Genomic DNA, 20619 nt, shown 5'->3' on the forward strand with positions numbered 1-20619 from the left:
CACAGAGTAGAGATCAGTGCCTGCCCCTCCTCTTCTCCTCACGAGGAAATTGTAGACTGCAAGGAGGTCTCCCTCCAGCCTCGTCTTCTCCAGGCTGAACAGACCAAGTGACCTCAGTCACTCCTCACACGGCTTCCCCTCCAGGCCCTTCACCATCTCTGTGGCCCTCCTTCCTCAGAGGCTGAAGGGCACTTCATTGCACCCCAAGTGCACAGCAGTACTGTAACCCTGAGCCTTCAAGGCAGAGCCCAGCAGCACTACCAGAGGTGAGAGCTGCTCCGAGATTCCACTGTTCCTGTTCCAAAGCAAATAAGTCTAAAGCTTATGCTGCTCACAAGGAAAAGACACGCAGATTCCACGTTTGAATGTAACTATTGATAACTTGTTGGGATTTTTATTTCTTGTTTTCTTTTAGAAAAATAATGCCAGGTTTAGCCTTTTCTGGGAGACAGGCACTTTCTTACTGCTGTTGCTCTTGGCTTCTGAAGTTTTTCTCTTCGAGTTTTCATTGACTGTAACAAAATGTTGCCTGAGCAGCACTCCAGATAGCTCCGTGGACTCCAGCGAGATAGTGTGACACGATGTATCAGAAATGACTTTCTAAGGGCAGAGGCGTTAACGGTATTGTTACATCTGTGCTGTTCCTCTGAAGCAGAGCTGGGCGTTTATAGGAACGATATAGCACGTTCTTGTTGGGATGCAGTCAACAGAAAGATATTTGAAAACAAACAATGCAACTCTTCTTTTTAAGTTACTACCTGCTGATGTTTGAAGCACAGCCCTGCTGGTTCCTTCTAACACTGACAAGGAAAAATTGCTTCAGTCTCAAACATCCTGTGTTTTCCAGGCTCAAAACTGTTGTCGTCCGCCAAGACATGATACAGACACTGCCTTGTGTGGAGAAAGACCTCAGCCCCCTGCGCAGCTATGCCGCACCCTCAGAGAGACCTGTAGCCCCAGAGGCTGTGTTGTTGGGAGGGTTTCAGCAGAGCAGCACTGGCTGCCATCACATGCTGTGCTCAGGACGTGGATCATTTAAAGAGCAGTGCAGCCTCTTCCACACCAGAGATTGTGTTTGCTTAATATCAGATTTCTTGGGTCCAGCAGATTTCATCAGATGTTACTGACCTGCCAGATACGCATCCCCCATCACCACAAGAAGCTGAACCACATTTAATGGGGTGCAGCAGAGCACAGTGCAGGTGCTGCCAGCACTGTCGCAGCATCTCTGTTCAGCTTTGTGGCTTTCTCTTCCTTTCTTTCTCCTCGTCATAGAGGAAGGGACACACATAGACTAGCCATGAGCTGAGGGTCAGAGCACTTTACATTGCAAGATGTCACTTCCTGCATCTCCACTCTTAGAACACTTTTGAATTAGAAATGAGCTTAAATGCCCTGTGACTTTCAGAGCTCTGATCTGCAGAGTTATACTGCACATATCTTCTGTGAGGCAGCAAGTGTATTTTGGGGATCAGTCCTTTGCTGCTAAGCAGAGGGTTTGTCTTTCTGAAGCCTTGTCCTTGATGAGGCTGTCACAGAGATCTGGCTGTTCTCCCTGGACACCGTCACTTGCAGAATTTACCTTGTCCTGTTGTGCTGATGAAGGGGTAGCTAAGGGAGAATTGTAATTCTCCAATCATTCTCTGAGCACTTGTGCTTTGAATGGTTTATCACAGACTGCATCTCTCTCCAGAGCCCTCATGCCAATGCTCTTGACTTTTGTGAAGAGCCTTCTGCCTGTGTCCTTCTGCGCTTTCTCACTGGCTTGATGAGCTGTTGAATTCTCTTCTATATCTCAGCTGAAAATAGATTTTCCTTTCCCTTTTAAGACATAATTCTGAATTGCTACTTCTACATTGGTATTCTGTTGGGGAGTTTAAAATTGAGTAACTTCTGATTTAAAATAAAAGAGCTTTATAAGCAATTTATAGAATATTTTCCTTTTGATTCCAAAGTAGTTTGGAAGCCCAGAAAGGTTCCTGGCTTGAGTATGGGCCTAGGACCATAAACATGATTAGAGAAACAAGGGGTCAGTGACTCTCCATCTCTCCTCCAGACCCACCAAAGTCCTCCTCGGGTACTTTCGTAAGTGCAAGTCATACACTGAGATTCTTCCAGTACTCTTGAGAACAGCATATTTGAAGGCCAGCCCCTCGTACCCTGGTGGCCACACTTTAATTGAAGTGGTGGAATTCATTCTGCCATGTTTTAGGTAGGAGATTGGCATGTGGGTATCTGGCTGTTGCCACTCCTGCACCTGGTAACCTTTCAGTCAGTGGACTGATTTCAACGTCCTAATTGGCTGTAGTTCTTTGGGCTCTATGAAGGAGGGAAATAAGGTAAAGAAGGGAGATCCAAGCAGTTCCCTATGTATATGCACAATATATTGTTATATATTACATGCATGTACAAGTTACTTGACGCTAGACAATCTGTATGGGCAAAAGGCCCGAAGGTCTCAGTAGGACAAGATCTTCACTTGAAGATCACAGGCAGTGGTGAGGTCTGGTTTCATTCCTTCCAGTGTTTGTACAACTTCCCAAGCTTTTGTGCAGAATGAGTCCTCAGATCAATGTACACTTTCCAATTTTGCAGATCCTTGATGAGTGGTTTGGGCGGACAGTCATCTGCTCCTGCGTGAAGCTAAGCTACGAGCATGCACAGATTATGATTGAAAGCCCCGGGAAGGTGTTATCACCTGAAGAACTGCCCCCTGTCTCACCTCAGCACTCAATAGCTGAGATCCAGGAAGCTGTGCTGAACCTGCATCGAATTGCCCAGAACCTCCGCAAGCAGCGCTTCACTGATGGTGCCCTGCACTTAGACCAGGTGAGTTAGTACAGCCCTTAAGGGGCTCCCACTCCACTGAAGCAATTTTACCTTGTACCCCCTAAGAATTTCCCAGTCGGTCCAAGACATCAAAGGGTAAAGTTAAGGCTGGATTAGAAGGGCAGGTTTGGGTGCCAATGCCTTCTTAAGAGAGGCACCAAATTATGTACCAAAAGCACTAAGTAAAGTAGGATTAAAAGAAAAAATCCCTGTTTTTTAAGGAGTGGTCCATCTTTCAACATTTTTCAAAATCCTAAAACCCTGCTGGACTGGGTAAGTAATTCATACAGTGAAACAAATCAGGACAGTGTCGTTCATTATCATGCAGTTCAGATATCCTTAGTGCACATTTCGCTGTGAGAGGCTCATCCTCCACATTTATTTCTGTGCTTGCAATACTCTTGTTTTCCACAGCTTTCATAGCAGTTCTCTGTGCTGGGAAAATGGCTAAGTGTTATCTAAGATAATACTTATATGTGTTGGGTGTGTTTCAGGGAAAGAAATGCTAGTGGGGAGGTTTTCTGTCTGGGGTGATTTAAATAATCTTGTATCAGTTGTGGTATGTGTCCTTTCTATTTTACAAGGAAATCCAGATGTTTTAGGCTATCACAGCAAAAATACTTTTGCATATGATGTTCAGCTGCTCTGAGGTGGCTTCTGATAGTTTTTTTGGATAGAAGGTTCCAGTAATTTGTAGAACCCTGTGGTCTTCCTGAGCAGGAGACAAAATAATCTCTTAACATAAGGAAGCTCTATTGTTTCATTTTGCAAAAGGAGCGTGAGTCAACATGAGGGTATTGCTGAGACCGAAGCTATGTAAGAGGTGTAAACAGGACTGTTGTATGTAAGACATATGTTGTAACTCTTCCATTTTACTCAGCATTGCATTGTTGTCTCCAGTTGCAGGAAAGGTGTAATTTTAGAGAAATCATTGCTGAGCAACAGGAGCAAGAAGTGCCTGTAATCTGTGTCCTTCCCCGACAGACCATGTGGCTTATTCTGTCAAAGCTGCCATGAAGAGGGGACAATGTGCTTTTCCCCATGTCTAAAATGGACAAAATGACACACATTTATCTTCAGTTCCGCTAGAGGAGATTGGGGTTTTACTTTAGGATAAAACTTCTGGCATAGGCGTTGTGGTGGCTGGGGGCTGTCTTGCCCTCTGTTGTAGGAGATCTTGGAGGGTTGGTGTGGCACACCAGTGAGCCTGAAGAGGACGTTTACTTAAGGTCCTTCCTTGCTTAAAGGAAATAGTAATTCTTAAAATTATATTTAAATAATTTTTGGAAATCAAACTTCCACTTCGGAGTTTTCCTAACCTTCTGTGGAACAGAGGCTTCCCTGTCTGAGGTTTAGCATACAATGGCTAATAAGCTGGGCCTTTTTTTCCAAGCACGCTCTAAATTCTAAAGGAACATAAAAGAGCCAGCCTTTGCATGGGATTACCTAACTGGGAAGCCTTGAAAGTGTTTGGGTTGGAAAACCAGTTCGGTGTGGCTGGGACCTGTGGCCCAGAAAGTTCACCTGCTGCTTTCCACAAGTCACTGCTACAGTGTAATGCTGAGGGGTCACCATGTAACCCTGAGTTCAGTACCTGTTATCAATGTAACTTAGGGGGAAATATGTTTTAAAACAGCTGTGACATTTCCAATGGGAGGATTTGGCCAGGGAAGCATCCTGTTCCAATGATACCCCATAAAAGATTAGCAGTGTTTTGTTTTGCTCTGTGCTGTTACAGAGGAGCCATTAAAGAGAACATATTGGAGCATCATTTGTGAGATCAGGGTTAAAAGCCACAGCTAAGGACACCAGAGAGGGCTGATTCTTGCTCAGCCTAGTTCCTAAACGCCATGATAAACTGAGTTATGTCTCACAAGTGGCACTTTACACTGTGCAGAATCTCTCTCCCCTGGCAAGAGTGTCAAAGTAATAGTCTTTGAGAAGGAAGCATATTTCAGATCAAGGGACACTTTCACCATACTTACTCTTTTCAAGTACTGCCCTGATAGTTGTGTTTTGATAAACTACACCCTCCCTAGCCATGGAGAAAGTGGTTGCTGTAAGGCCTGAGTATGAGCAGTGTGTTAGGGATCCGTTTGTGGACGTGGCCAGCGGCGATGGCCAGACAAAGCAATCTGTATCTTTTAATAAAATGGGATAACTCCCTCTGCTTTTGCTCCCCCACTTCCCTGAGTTTCCATGGACACAGCTGTACACCATTTCCCACTTCCAGCCCCAAGTGAGCAAGCAAGGGTGGGTGTGAATGGGAAACACACCTTTCTAATCACAGGACCTCTCACTGATTTCCTGTTGAGTAATGTAAATCATGAACAATGGAAGGCAAACTCCAGCAGGAAACTAGGGGCAATGAATTATCGAATTCCAAATAAATACGTGAATGACGGAAATGATCATCCCACAGTCTTATGGGAGGGGATGGCTGAGCGTGAATGACTCCTGTGCTTTTTTTTCCCAAGGGATGTGAGCCTTCTTCCTATACATTGCATTATGTTTGAGAGTTCTATCATGGGATCACTCCTGATTGAACAGTGACGACTTTTTTTTCTTCCTTCCACTGTGCCATTTCTCAGTGTGAGGTGCTCATGGGCTTCCTGTTGGTATGAGTAAATCATGGGGGAAAGAATCTCCCATCCTCCTTTACCACTGGCTGTGGTGACCCTGGGCTGGTACTCTCCCTGTCTGCCTCAGTTTTCTCTTTAGAATGATATTGATCTCCCCCATACTATCCATATAATTTAGAATTTATTCCCTAAAACAAAGAACATCTCTCAGATGAATCCATTCATAGGCATATCTTTGTAATAGCAGAAATACTGGTTGGCCAGGGAGCTCTTTGGTCCTGACACAGGATGGCTCCAGTAGGATGCAGCAGTGTCAGGCTGGCTGTGCTGTGGTGAGGGGAATGTTTTCTGTTTGAATGTCACTGCTGAATTTTTATGACCTAATGTGAGAGCGGCATCTGCTTGCCCATGGTTTTATCTTTTAGCAGCAATTTTAGAGGAAGGGATCTGTGTAGTTCAACAGATGAAGAATATTTTATTTCCTTTAATAACTAAGGAATCAGATATCTGGGTCGCACAGAAGACCTTGAGGTATTGTGGAGATAGCGTATGGTCTGGAAAGCTTAGGATTTGTGGGTTTGGTGTCAGTATATATGTGTCTCTTTGGGGCTGTGTATTTTCTAATTACTGCTTCAACTTAGTCCTGGCATGCCAACCTTCATACCTGCAGCCTCCTCCTTGTCCCCCTCCTCAGTTCCTTTCATGTCTCTGCAGAGGTCTGGTAATCCTGATGAGATTGCAGGGAATCCTGCTGCATTGGACCATGGGTGCAACCAGAGCCACACATCAGTCATTCTGTGGGATCCAGCTGTCCCCATAGGCCCCTTCTGGAACCTTTTCCCTGGAATATGGTTTGCTGTGCTCCCTAGCTCTAAACAGCAGCTGAGCTGAGTTTTAGAGGTTTAAAGACTTTGCACCTTCAGTGGCTAAGGAGCTTATGGAACTTTGTCCACACGGACAGAGATTAATGTATTTCTTTTCTTTCTCATTCAGAGCTGCAGCTTTTAGATGTAAAGGCAAAAGGCCTTGTATGTGACTTTAAGAAAAAAAATGTTCAGATATTTAAAATACTGTCTTCCCCCCAAAACCTCGTGCCTACCTGGGTCTGTGAAATACCACCCCTGTGCTGTCCTCTCACAGCTCCTGGTGCACCCGCTCTCTAAATTGGAGCAGGGATCTGACCTGGTTTAAAAAGCAAAGTGAGCACAACCCACAACTTTCCTTTTTTTTCCTGGCCAGGTTACTTGGAAGCTGGATCGCTTCCCCAACCCACAGCTTTTAGAAACAGTAGCCAGAGAATCAGATAGAAACTTGCTTTCAACAAAACCCATGAAGTTTGCAGAAAAGCTCCTTAGCTCCAGCCTGCCTAGAGGAGACGTTCTGATAAATGATTCTCTTTTTGGCCTCAGCAGTTTATAAATGAATCACGAGGATGGATGCCTACAGGAAGACAGGTTAAAAAGGATTTCTGTGCGTATTTAAAATGAGAATACCCCAGGATGCTGATTTGTCTCTATGACAACTGTCTGTGAGCCGAGCAATGCCTTTTGTTGTGCTGGTGATTCTACCTTTGCCAGCACACTTACACCTGGGTGCTCAAAACATCAGCATTGACCAGAGTTCTTTGCGAGAACAACCCGAAGTGCGTCTGCATTAGGCCAGTTAATGACACTGAATCATTTGGTATAATAGCTTTTCTCCTTGTTTTCTGCAAGGCAGATGTTCAGCTTCGCAGGTGTATGTGAAAAGGGAAGGAATAAAAGGACAAAAATGGCAAAGATGAGAATATTACACAAGTGTAAGGGCTGAATTGGTAGCGAAATGGTCTCACTTCTGCTTGCTCCCAGCCTGTGTACTGTGCCGCTGTCTTACCATCGGAGCAAGGTTGCTGTTACCTGTGGGTCTCTATTGTTCTGAATAACTTAGAGGTAGTAAAACTGTGTTATTGTAACTCTGTAGCTCCCTGGAGACCTTACCATTGGTCTTGTCCCATGGCTGCTGGGGATAAGACGGATGATCTTTGACAATTGCTTTGTTTCTTTAAGGCTGATGGAACTCCTAAAGTTGTAGAGTCTTTCTGCCTCTGGAAACATAGAGAAACAAGCACAAAGATCCCGAACAAACACCAGACTGTGTGCAGAGTGACAGCTCCAAACCACCCAGGTATATGGCACACTGGATATAGTAACCAGCTCTGTACAGTTTTTGAAGCTCTCAGAACCAAATCTGACTACTTGATGCAAACAGCTCAAGCCATTCACATGGAAAACAAGGAGGAGGGAGGACACTGCAGGATGTGACACTGTATGTTGGGAAATTTCATATTTAGTTGTGACTAATGGGATAGGACAGAAACACGTATTTTTAGAGAGTTGCTCCTGCTAATGCTGTTTAATTGGAAATCCCAAGAACCACAGATTAATTACTATCACTATTAAAATTTTCCAATATGAGTGACTGCTGGAAATAATTATGGCAAATTGTTTTGTCATATTTCCTGCCTCGTATCCATATAGTAAATATTCAGGTCTTTTGTTCTTGCTACGTGAAAGTAATAAATATTTCTACCCTGGTTAAACAGCCATTGTGCACAAAATACAATATATTAGTAAATGAATGGAAGACCATTTTGGCTGGGAGAACTGTTTACATGGGACAACAAAGGGCTATAATACGGCATAGACCTCAGTTAACTGAGTGTGCCTATGTTTGCCCTAATAGCATGATCTGAATTTATGTCTTATAATGCTTTTGGGGCAGAAAGGTCATCCTGGCCTGAGTGATGCTTAGGTTTTCTGTCCATGGCTGATGTATGTGCTACCCCTTCACACTCTCAGTGCATGCACCTTTCTGGGGAGGAGTAAATGGCTTTGCTGCATCCCCTGATTCTTGGCTGCATCTCTTGGCCAGTCTCAAAGAGAAAGTCATGATGTTCATTACCTGGGATGTGGCCTTGGTGCCAAATTCATCTTGGATTTGGTTCCCTCAGCATAGATTGAGGTGTGTACCTGCTTGTGCACTTGCTTTTGCCCAGGAGAAAATCCCAAAGGCCCATTTATAAAATCCTGAAAACTGCCTAACGAGGCTGTTACAGCAACTGTGCATGAACGTGACAGCAGAGGCAGGGTGGGCTATATGTACAGTGCTGTAAGATAAATGGAAACTCAGACTGACAAGGAGCTTTCACTATTCACTTCCTATCACAATTCCACCATTGTCTGCTCTTTCTCTTTGATGTCTGGCTAAAGAGACATCACTGAAACCCAGAATGGGGACAGCAGGTGCTATACGATCATTATGGACAGTTGCTTATACTGTGTGATACATAAAGCAGCTGGGGGAATGTTGGATTTATTTGGAGATTAATTTCCTCTGGGGATTTGATGTCTTTTGCATAGTCCCAGTTAATATGTCAAAACGAGCATCTGAGGCCACAGCTTCCTACTGGTGGATGCTGCCCTTCCTTGCACGAGTACCTGAAGTGCACGTGCAAAGGTGTGTCAGCAAAGTAGGAACGATTTTCAGCACGTCTTTCCTACAGTACCACAGAGGAGCATGGTACTTGGCAGGCAAATATGAGGTGTCACTGTTGTGGTCAGGAGCAGGAGATGGCTTAGGTTGGGCAGTTCGAGGATCCATGAAGGATGGAGGCATTGCAGGATCACGTTATGGAGGGGATGTGTTGGCTGAGCATCTTTTAGCTCACATGGAGATATTTGCATTGCCAGTAGGTTTTGAAGTATTTTGATTAAATTAGGATTTTGAGTGGAAAGCTCTCTGAATCTAATCTTTTGCCCTGGGATTTTAATGAAGTCTTCCCAGGGGTGTGAGTAGGATTGATGTCCTCGCTCATGTCCCGCCGCTCCCCGATCGTTCTTTTAGAGCTGAGCAGCTGTGTCCCAGCAGGAGCAGGTGGTGAAGTGGTCGAGCTGGCTCTGGCAGGAGGGGAGAGTCCGACGCTGGAGCACAGGGCTCGGCTGTGGAGCATCGTGCTGGGAGCCACTGCAGCCAGATGTCTGGGCAAACACAGCCAGGAAGGAGCTCCCCACACAGTGGTGCTCTGGCATTAATTTACCATCAGTAATGCAAGAGTGGATTATGACTTTATTCTTCCTGGAGTAAATATTCCAGCCGCTAGCTCAGATATTCAAGTCCTCTGGTGATGTACAAGTGTTTTTCTTCTAAACAAACACAGCTTAACCCTTGAGTTTTATTAAATCTACCACAGACCTGCAAGCTGAGAAACTTCTCCATAAAAAAGAGGTCTTACGGTTTAGTTTTGAGATGCTGTTTGACACAGCAACAGTGTCAGTTGTTCTTTCATCTGGCAGCCTAAGAGCAAGTATCAGAGGGGAGGCTGGCTCCATCCTTCCAGACAATGGGTATGGCATGAAGAGGTGAAGCAGTTGCCTGAGCTCACACGGTGCGTCAGTGGCAGAGCTGGCAGGTCTGATTACCAGACCAAATCCAGCACCTTAGGCCAAGGCTGACCGTTCTCCTCCTCTCACATTTATTACTGACAGCTTCTGAATAAAAGCTGGTGCTTTTCTGTTTCTGTTGTGTATTGCTGGCCCATTTAAGGACATGGATTTCTTCATCCCTGTCCCCAGCAGATACATCTCACAGTGCAGAGCAGAGAAACAAGGCACATCAGCACAGAGGGCTGAGTGTGGCCAGCATGTCTCTGCAATGCAGAAGCAATTGCTGTGTTTCACAAGTGGCCACTCTCTCCAGTCTTTTCAGATCTCAGGCTTTACCCATGTGTGCCAGGATCAAGACAATGGGCTCCTATCCCATGGAAGTCTCTCTTGCTTGTGTGGGACAGAGGTGCAGTAGGCAGTATATCATCAGACCTTCCAAATTGTTTGGCTTTTTCTATTGAATCCAGTTGGTGATCAGCCATTGTAGAAGGGGGGTGAGCTGGAAATCATCACATACTGACCTGCAAGCAAGGTTGAAGGTGTTTGCAAGTACTCCAAATTTACATGTGAAGTACACATCTCTTGGTTTCCTGGATTAGCTGGACACAGATGGATCCTGCCCTTGCTTGTGGCTGCCTGGGGTCATCTGCTCACAGGGACCTCAGAGAGCACCAAATAGCATTTCTAGGGGAAAGAGAGGTCATCTGTGGCAGGTGGTGGCTTAGTGTGGTGGAATGTATCCCAAATGTGAAACTGATAGCTCAGGTGAACAGAGGACTCAGTGCTTGATCCAGCTGAGCAAACCACTCATTGGTATTTTTGAGGTTGGTAGGGAGAGAATTAGTGGCTTCTGCTGGCTATACTGAAAGAGGTTCAGGATGGAAGAACTGGTTCTTAATGAAGCAGAAACAAACTGGTTCTTCAGTGTCTCTGATAGAAAGATAAAACCCAGAAAAACATGTGTTTGTGTAGAGGTGCAAGTGGGGTGAGTGTTGGGAGGAAATTCTTATTTTACATTTTTTGCTGAGGAAACAATCCTTGCTCTGAGAGTCTTGCCCTCCAGTTGATGGTGTTTTTCTTCCCTGGTGATGAACAGACGTCATCAGAAAGTCTCTTGTTGTTCCAGATTCTGTTTATCACATATTTGAACAGAGACTTGACAAGGGTTTTTTTCAGGTATTAATTATAGTTGACTGCGTGGCTAATCCGTCATCCTCTTTAGATGGAGTCACTTGGTGTTGAGTGATGTAACTTCAAATGTGATCAGTCTGCCATAGGTGAAGATGTAGCAGCTCTTTGTCAGAGCCATTTCTGTTTCATGCAATGGTATATGGAAGAAAGGCTAATTGTGTAATGACAAAAGACAATGTTTGGAAGGAGATGAAAGATTCAGACATTACAGTTCTGTGATTTCTCATGTCAATTCCGAAGTGAGAAGGGAAAAAATTCTTGCTTTCCATGACCACAGTTCATTTTATCAGGTGTTTCTGGGCAGGATCACTCCTTCGAAGTCCTGGGATGTTTTATCTTTTGTGATCCATAGCATACGGATGCTAAAGTACAAAGAAGCTCAGAAAGCACCTGGGGTTTTCACAACCCTCTGAAATGAGATTGCGGAAGCCTTATCCAAGATACCAACAGCTGAGCTGAGGATGGAGCTGATCCTGTGTCATCTGAGAAAGCCAACTCCTGCTGAAGTCCCCTTGAGGATTTATCTTTAAACATTCCAAGTCCAAGCTCACATCTTCTGAAATTATATGCCCTGCTAAAGTTTGCAGTGATTCATTTGGAGTACATTTTGTTGAGCAACCTCTTGGGTTTGTTTTGAAAGCAAGTGGCTTTGAATCTGTCTTTAGCAGTCTGGATCATTTATCTTGCTCTTTTCTGCATCTTCATGTGGTAACAGGGAAGTTTTTTAAGCAAACTAACAGTTCACAGTATGGATTTCCCCTGAATATGGAATTGCGTAAAATGGGAGCTCGAAGCATGACATCCCAGATAAGGTGGTTGGTCCACGTTCCACTTGTTTCTGAGATTTGTCCATAGTTGAGATTTGAGAAAGTCCTCCTCCCTGAGAGTGCTCCTTCTTTGTGCAGTGCTTCGTTTGCTTGTGGGAGACACTGTGATTCCCTGGTGCTTCCTGCTTGAGGCACAAACACCCATCTCTCCCCAAAGATGAGTGTTCACAAGTTGTTGCGTTGTCTGCACCTTAAACCTGCCAGCGTATTAAACTTTGCCCTCTGAAGGAAGCATGTTCCAGTTTGGATCTCAGCTGATAGCAGATATCTTGCATTTGCGCTAATTAGTTGCCAACTAAGCTGGGCACAGTCCATTGCCCATCTATGATGGGCTATCATTAAAGTGATGTTCACATGAAAACCGTACGAGAGGTAGTGAGAAAGTAGCATCACGAGTTCGTTGGAGTGGAGTGGTGTGAGGGACTCGAGATATCTGTAAGAAACCAGCCATGCAAAATCCCTGGGAAGGGGTTTTGTGGGTAATTCCTTTAACTGGACTTGAAAAAGTTGTTTCTGTCACAGAAATACAAAGTAACCAAGCAGTCACTGATGCTTGGGGTTTTTTTGTGTGCGTGTGCGGGTTTTTTTGTTTGTTTGCTTCTTTTGTTTTGTTTTGTTTTGTTTGGGGGAGGTGGTGGGGTTTTTTTTAAAACAACCTAGCCTGAATACAACAAAATTTAATTTATACCTTCCTTGACAATTGGAGTAAACTGGCCCCCATGGGTTTGATCCATCTGATCCTGCAGAACTGGGGAATGCAGAGCTGTAGCTTATTTGGTGTCTTATGGCAATGCTGAGAAATTTGCAGTCTCATGAGTCGATGGGAGGTTTTGCATTAGCTTTATGGTTGCAGTTTCACCTCAATTTCAAGGTCTCTGTTTTAATCTCAAGATTCTACTTGTTTTTCTGAGAAAAAAAGCCCACTGATCCAGCAAGCACTTCTGATTAGCATGTTAGAGTAGAAGCTGACCCACAATACTAGGAAATAAAATGCTTAAATAGCTAAAATGGGTTTTAAAAAAAATGCAGTTTATTAAATGATTTCTCGGTCGGTGATGTGTTTAGCAGGTATAGAAGGCAGAATGAACTAAAACAGGCTTTGGCATTTCAGAAAGTGAGTCATTTTTTCTGTTGTATCATGTATAAACTTTTCCCTTCTCATGTATGTATGGTTGAAATTACTTTGAGGTTTTGAATTCTCACTTCAGCTCTCTGTTTTCTCTTATTTTCAAACATTACTGAAAGTGATGGTTGATTGTCTTTAATACTGTGCTTGCATTGCCTTTCTCTATAGTTTTGGTTTGTTTCTTTTTTTTTTTTCTTTTAAGAAGACACTGGGCAGCATATAGGTGGTTAAATGAGCTGGGGAGTTACTGATTTCTCATGTTTAGGTAGGAGTAAGAGGTAGGTGTATTGATGGATCCATAACATTGTGCCAGGGGGAGCTGCTGACAAATAGCCTTTACCCTGGGGGACCAACCCTGAAATCCTTTTGCAGTGTGGTCATCTCTTTTCAAATTCTCAACCATTTATAGAGTTTCCTTGAAATCAGTTTAAAGACCAGATGTGATAGCAGACAGGTGTGTCTTTCCTTAAAAGAGTGCAAACCAGCATTAAACCCTCGGAGGTTCTCCATGCGGGAGGAATGCTTTTGCTCAGAGTCCCAGGAGTTTTAAGGTAAAGACTGAGCAGACAATGAACACTGGGAGATGTCAGGTAGAAATATGGTATCTAACCGGAGTTTCCATAGATCAGGCCCAGCACAGAAGCCAGTTGGTCTCCACATGCCAGGACCAACTGGAATTTGTACGTGCTTTTTGGGATGAAGAAACCCAGCAGACAAAGGTGTGTTAAATCTGCCCTTGTGTGCCTACTTTGTAGGTAGAAATAGATACTCCTCAGAGGTGAATCCATGGCCTTCTTTCTTTTGAGTTCACAGCTAGCACCCTCAGCTGGGCTCTGCAGGGGAGAGAGGACTTGCCGTATCCCCCAAGCACTTGGGTAAAGTAACATCACGTGGGTGTCATCCCTTCAGGACAGTAAACCTGACTTCTTTGGACTTGGTATGCTGCCCGGCCTGGTTCATCCCTCCTCTTGCTGTTTGGTAGGTTGCCGTAGCTTGCTTCAGACCCAGCACCAAGGATCTGCGGTTTTGCTACAAGTAGCCTTTGTAAGAGTAGTAGCAGAGCAATGGGTACAAAACATAATTCAGAGGAGGAAGACTTTCTGCTACAAACAGCTTAAACAGCCAAAAAATGGGTGCCACACAGGCTTTTCTCCTAACCCTCACTAATCTTTATTGTGAAAGAGTTATGCTTGGGGAAGGGTTTTTTTGTTTGTCTAAAATAAAGAAAAATAATACCCTCCTTTGTGGAGCTGCTACCTCCGGTGTTTTTGGAACTAGGGTGCAGCTGCCTGGTCTGTTTTGTCTCATTAGAAACTGGCTTGATCTTCAGTCTTGGCAGATCCCATGAGAGTCTAAAAGATCTATTAGAAGGATCCAAAGTGAATCTGTGGTACGAGAGGGTAGGAATCTCCCAGCTTATTGAATGTCAGCTGTGACAGTGCAGTGCCTGGGGTGTGCTGTGTCAAGACTTGAGCTGCAATTATGGCATCCCAGAAATGTAAAACTAGAAAGAGCTTTAGGAGATGATCCTTTCCTTTTCCTGGCAGTATCAGGAGTTCAGGTGGTGGCAGTCCTGTGTCGAGTTTGTTATTCGTAGCTGCTGAGACCTGTGTAGCCAGAATGAGTTCCTCCTGAGGTTTTCTCTATGACTTTCACCCTTCAGCCATGCAGATACAAAGTGTGTGAAAGAAGTTACCTTTGGGCCTGTCCCTCACGTGTTCCCAGTTAGTCATCGCCTGGAATCTGAAATACTAAAAGCCTGCAGAAACCTTGCTAGGAACTCGGCTGAGTGTGCCAAGGTCCTCTGGGGTAGAGTTCAGCATCTGAAGGGCTCACCTGATTGCAGCAAGGTCATCATGCAGGGTGACTCACATGAGATTATCTTTGATGTCACTGAGTGTTTCTTCCCGTTACAGTCGACAGGACGACCTGCTGGCTGCAGTTGTGACAGGGTTTTACTGGATGGGGCTGCAGAGCAATGCTGTGGTGTGAGATGCCCTCTCGTGCAGTCCAGGCAGCACAGCTCGATGCTCCCATGGCTGGTGGCATCTCCAGGGGCAAGTGGCGTGGCTGGATGACAACCAGTGTGGGTAAAGCCTGGCAGAGATCTTTGCTTTTCAGTTTTAAGTGGGGATTTCAGCCTTAGGTTGGGTTTATGGAAAGTAGTGTGAGGTTTGGTTTAGAGAAGAGAAGAGAAGAAAAAAAAATAGTCTTTTCAAAAAAGCAGTTTTCTTCTGCTTTCTGTGAGAGAGGCTTCCAAAAGGACTCGGTCAGTTCTGCATTATGATCAACAGGACTGGAAAAAAATACCAAGTGAAGTAACACAGTGGCTGTGGTAAACATGAACTGGGGCCTTGGAAGTAGCTAATGGCATACCACAAAAGAGTCTCCTTTCACCCACCATGGGCCGTGCCAGCAGCAAGTGCTGCCAGTGCTGGCGTCTAGCAGAGGAAAGCATCATTTGGCTCCCTTTTGGATTTCATTACTCTTCCTGCACTCCCTCCTGCTCGCAGCAAAAGCCCTTCCAGTTGTAAAGAAGTGAATTAACTGCCTTCGTGTCAGTGATGGATGAGGCGCTTTCTCCCCCTTCAAAGGGGCGAGCCGTGCCGGTGAATGTGGGCCAGCGGAGTTGAAAAGTCCAAGCGGAACAGGAGAGCCCGTGTGGTGACCCAGCTGTCAGGCAGGACACCCTGGGGACAGATCCCGCCGGTGCCCTGCGAGCAGGGGAACAAAAACTACTCTCAGTGCGCTTGCCCAGCCTCAAGGCTCTTTTTTTTTTTTGTCCTTCTTTCAATGGGCTTGGGCACATCCCTTAACACACAGCAGCCGTTTGTGCCGGGTTCACGGAGCCTCAAAGGCTTTCACAGGGTGCTCAAAGGAGGGTTAGCATGCCAGTACTTGGGAGATCTCCTTTCAGGCGTCCATGGCTAATCATATTAAAGGTGACCTCGTGGGCAGCGCTTTCCATTGTTGCCATATGTTTTGTCCAGTGCTTGAGTGATGTTGTGCATTGGAATGTATTCATGCATCGCCTAATTTAATCACCAGGCTTAATCCCCTCTCCTGTTCTACGCTCTTAGAATTTACTGGCTCCTTTCTAGCCTCCTGTGCATTGTCTGGATCTCCTTCACAAGCTGATACTGATGCCTGGAGATATTTTTATTTATTTATTTACTTTCAGAATGTATTTTAAAAATAAAGTCTCAACCACAAACCCAGCAAGCTCTCCAAAGGGAGAGCAAGCACAGTGGATGCACTAGCAGACTGATCCTTCTTCCCTGTGATCTTTTTCTTCCAGCTTTTCCATAGAAAAATTCAGGATTAGACTCAAGAGTTTAAAAAAAACACAAAAAAATACTACGAATGGAAAAATGACTGAGAAAGCCGTGTGTCTCCTTTTAATATTGTTGGAATAAATAACTAATTTTAAGAACTTGACTGTCTCTGTAAAATATGATGTTGGTTTCTGCCTTTAAAACTTACCACTTTGGTATGGACAACTCCTATTCCAGGGCTGACTGGACAAAATTAACCCAACAAAGCCCCAAGTCCATAAAGCTGGGGAACTGCAAAGCCTGATTTATGCAAGACTACTGCAAAAAAGAGCTCTGCAAGAGCTGCTGTGCTTCACAGGAGCCAGGCATTTCTAGGGAGTGGAGCTCTGCAGAATGTCTTTTAAGGATAATTTCTAAAGATTTTTCTATGATTTCCCTGCCCCATCTGATGCTGCCATGTGGAGGCATAAAAATGGGAATTTGCGGTTCAGTTGCGTTGTGATTTGCTTTAGTAGTGGATGGGATCAGTCCTGGCAAGTGAAAGCTATGGTGAGATTTTAGGATGATACATGGTCAGGTTGTTAGTATGCTGAACTCCCAGGGGCAGAAAACCTACACTTGCTGAGGCAGATTGTTAAATAAACAACCCCATGCTTTTGTTCAGCTCTTAGATTGTCTTGCTCTGCATACAGTGTGCTGGTACCCACAGCAGTGGACTATATCCTGGATGTCTTTGAAACCTTAAACATGGATTGTACCTGAATTACAGCTTTGAACTTCCCTCTGTGTGTGTGTGTGTGTGTGTGTGTGTGTGCACACATGCACACACGAGATCCTTGAAGCCAAATTCTCGGGCATGAGTTCACTGATTTTCTGTGACTGTTATGTTTTGGGTTTGATAGGAGGAAGGAGTGATGACGTAGAAGATTGCAGGTTTGTGACTGATTTTAAAAATAGCTTTCAAATATTATGCATCTTCATTTTGAAGAAATGCAATACTGCTTGGAAAGCACAGCTACTGAACATAAACCGTGTCGAGCCCCTCACATATGTTAAATAACCATGTGGAACAGAGCGTTGTAACAGCCTGCTGTGCATTAGCGTTGGAAGAGGATCACTGATCCTACCCCTCACACTCCAACCCAGGGATTGACAGCAGCGTCATGGGCTCTGACATCAGTTTGGCCCTGCAAAAATGCTTTACAGTTTACACCTCACCTTTTCAGTGTGAACCTTGCCAGAGCCCTTGCTGAAGCGCCTACACGCAGAAATTGCTTCTCCACTGAAGCGCAGCTGTGTTGGAGCTGGAGTAGGACAGCTGGCTGTGGGTTAGCTGGAGGGCAGGGTGCCCGTCCCATTGCCAGCGGGGGTGCTGGGACAAGTCTCCTGGCCCCCATCCACTCCTGCTTCCTTCTTTCCCTGTGACAGAGGAGCTGCGGGGTCCCTAGGAAAGTGTGAGCAGGATCAGGTCGTTGCCAGAGGAATTCAGCTGAGCCACAGCCAGCCCCTTCCCAGGGGAGCCCGGTGGTTGCGCTAACAGCAGCAGCACTTGCTGTCCATGGGAATGGGCAGGGATGTCCTTGGAAAGCTTTGGATCTCCTGCTCGTGCACCGAGCAACTGCGCTTAGACACACCACAAGATTTGCTGAAGTAAGAGAAAGGAGGTCATGGCACCCACCTCTGCCCAGGGAAGATGGAGTCAGCACTGCCGTGGTGGGATGCAGAATGGTGTTTCCTGGCATGCAACGTTTGAGAAGATGCTCTGCAGCAGGCGGTGGGCTGAGTGTGTGTGGCAGGAGATGCCTTCCCATCTCCGTGCTACTAACAGTGTCAAAGGAAAAGGTTTGGCCAAGGACACAGCTCAGCTGCCTGCAGTACTGGCAGGTTGTAAAATGCTGCAAGAAAGTCCAGATTATCCCCAGAGAATGAGCAAAGCTGGAGTCAGCAGTGCTAGGCCTGGACTTCAGGACTGCCAGATATTTCACAGCATCACCCCAAGGGCTGGGGGAGAACGGCGTGTCTGTCAAACTGAGATCAGCACGATGTGATCGGGGTATTCTGCCTCTTCGTAGTTCCAGCTCCAGTTTAGTGGCAGATATAACAACCTAGAAATACTGTTGTGATCTCTCTTGTTACCTGGCAGAGCTCTTATCGCTGTGGCACAGGGGCTGTTCATATTTTAATGGGTTTATCTCTTGTATGGAGGGTATTACAAGCTTTCATCTGTCTTCAGTGCAACTCTACGGAAATCCCTCCGGGCATGAGGCAGTACCTGGGTGCTGAATTAATCTGTGCTCCTGGATTCTCACAGCTCCATTAGTGGCTTAGCAAGGGAAGCAGTTAGCATTAACAAACTTAAGAAAATAGGATTTGCTGTGTTTGATCTGCCCTCGGCTCCCTGTATCCTCCCAATAGCAGTGACAAAGACTGGGCACGTAATGGGAAGGCACACAAAAGTCATAGGGAAGACACAAAATAGGCTGATTTGTAAAATGTGTAGCAGCACCCTCCAGAGCTCATGGGATGGGGGAAAGTTGTGCTGCGGTCAGGTGTAGTAAAAGACACCAAACCATTTTTCCTCCTGCCATGTACACAGAGACATCTGCACCCATGGCTCTTACCTTGCATTTCCCTGTGACTTGAGTCATTTGGAGACAGCACAATGTCATGTCCTCCTTCGGGTAACCACTGCCATGTGCTCTGTCACTGGCAGTGGCAGTGCTGGATCTGCCCTCCCTTTGGGAACTGCCAGCTTCTGCAATGCTGTTCTCTGCTGACTCTGGGCTCTCACAAAATAGCAGGGCCAAGTTAAAATTCAGGCTGCTTACACCTGGGGTCAGTATGCTGAGACCTGTTTTGTGTCAGGTGTCTGAAATAACAGCACTTGGGGATAATGGCCTGTTACCTGTAGTACCCTCTAATAACGACATACCAAGCAGTGACTTTAGAGAGGGCTTCTGCTTGGTTGTGTCACTTTTCATCTACCGCAGAAGTGGAACGTACCAATTGCTTTTCAAGTCTTCAGGCTCTTACTGAACAATTTTGGGACAGAAATGCCTTCGGGATCTCTTTCTGATCAGGCTTTTCTTTTTCCCATCAGATCACGATGGCATATACATAGATTTCCACACTGCCCCACCTGTGACAAAGCTGGTGTAGGTCCCACAGACCCCTCAGGTCCTCCCTGTGACTGACCAATTGGGCTACAGGTGCTGTGGCCACACGGAAACACCCTTTTGTTGGCCGCTGGCACTGGTCAGCTTAGGGGAAATTTTACATCAGCTCTACCCCAAAAGTTCCTCTCCTTGTTAATAGTGAGAAATATTTCCTTTTCTCATGGTTACTTTAACTCACTTGGTTTGTCTGTTTGCTCCAGGATTTTCAGAGCAGTGGTGGTGTTTGCTGCTCTGCCAGCCCCTGGTGGACGAGCCAGGGATTATGAGGCCCAGGGCCTCTCTCAGTCCTGGGTGTCAGTGGGTGCTGCTGGTGTCATTCTCCCCTTCTCCGGGCTCCGCATCAACTGCAGGTGCTTTGGAAGTGTAGTGTCAGAAGCTCCATTTCCCATCTCTCTTCTCAGGCAGCAGACCCTGGTCTTGCCTGTTCCTGTTCACACCAGTTACAGGTCCCTTTGCTGCTCCCTGGCCTCTGGCTGTTTGCCTCTGATCTCTCCTGGGGAATTTTAACCCTCTGATAAGGTACATGATGTCCAAGTGCTGCCCTGCAGCCATCAACTTATTCATGGACAGGGAAAGTTCACTTACCATCAACTCTAATGGCTTTGACAAGGGTCAGTCCTACCTTCCCAGGAGTCTCCGGGGCTGTTTCAAATTCCTGATTGCAATCTAGCATCTTATTAGAGTCTTGATTATCCTCCTCTCCCAAATTCCTGCTCTCACAAGTGAATTTCCATATCTCTCCAGTGAAGAAGAGATCATTGGGACTGGGTAGGACATAATTGTGTTAACTGTCCTGCTAAGACTGTAGTCATCATCAGTCTTCAAAATGCAAGAATGTTATTGCACAAGTGAAATCAGTGAAATTGTGTTTTGTCAGAGCATGGACGGTGCTGGGAGAGGTGCAAGAGTCAGGAATGCTTTAAGGAGAGCCTGGGAGACAGGCTCCAAGTAAAAGAAAACAAAATGGCCAAGCAGTGGAAGTTGGCATGTGTCTTGTTAGTGTCACAGCTTTTTTATGTGGCATTTCCTAGGGATGTTTTGCTTCTATTTTCAAATTGATGTATGCGTAGAAAATACTTTTAACTTCATCGACGGTTCTCTAGTGGTCTAGGGCATGTGGTGCAGTGTCACAGTTTGTTAGCTTCTGAAGAAGGTATTTTTAATCCACAAATTTAAACTCTTTGCAACTGTG

General features: G+C 45.4%; 1 protein-coding gene across 2 annotated transcripts in view; it reads left to right on the plus strand.

Moving 5' to 3' along the window:
- The window catches only part of DIS3L2 (DIS3 like 3'-5' exoribonuclease 2), a 183218-nt gene that overhangs the window by 118009 nt on the left and 44590 nt on the right, over positions 1-20619 (plus strand). For both annotated transcript variants that reach the window (XM_050307968.1, XM_050307969.1), the window contains exon 14: positions 2596-2829. In XM_050307968.1, the coding sequence (XP_050163925.1) occupies positions 2596-2829 (234 nt within the window). The remainder of the gene's footprint in view (positions 1-2595; positions 2830-20619) is intronic.

Source organism: Myiozetetes cayanensis, unplaced genomic scaffold (assembly GCF_022539395.1).
Source record: "Myiozetetes cayanensis isolate MyiCay16 unplaced genomic scaffold, myiCay2020 scf13, whole genome shotgun sequence".
NCBI classification, from domain to species: Eukaryota; Metazoa; Chordata; class Aves; order Passeriformes; family Tyrannidae; genus Myiozetetes; species Myiozetetes cayanensis.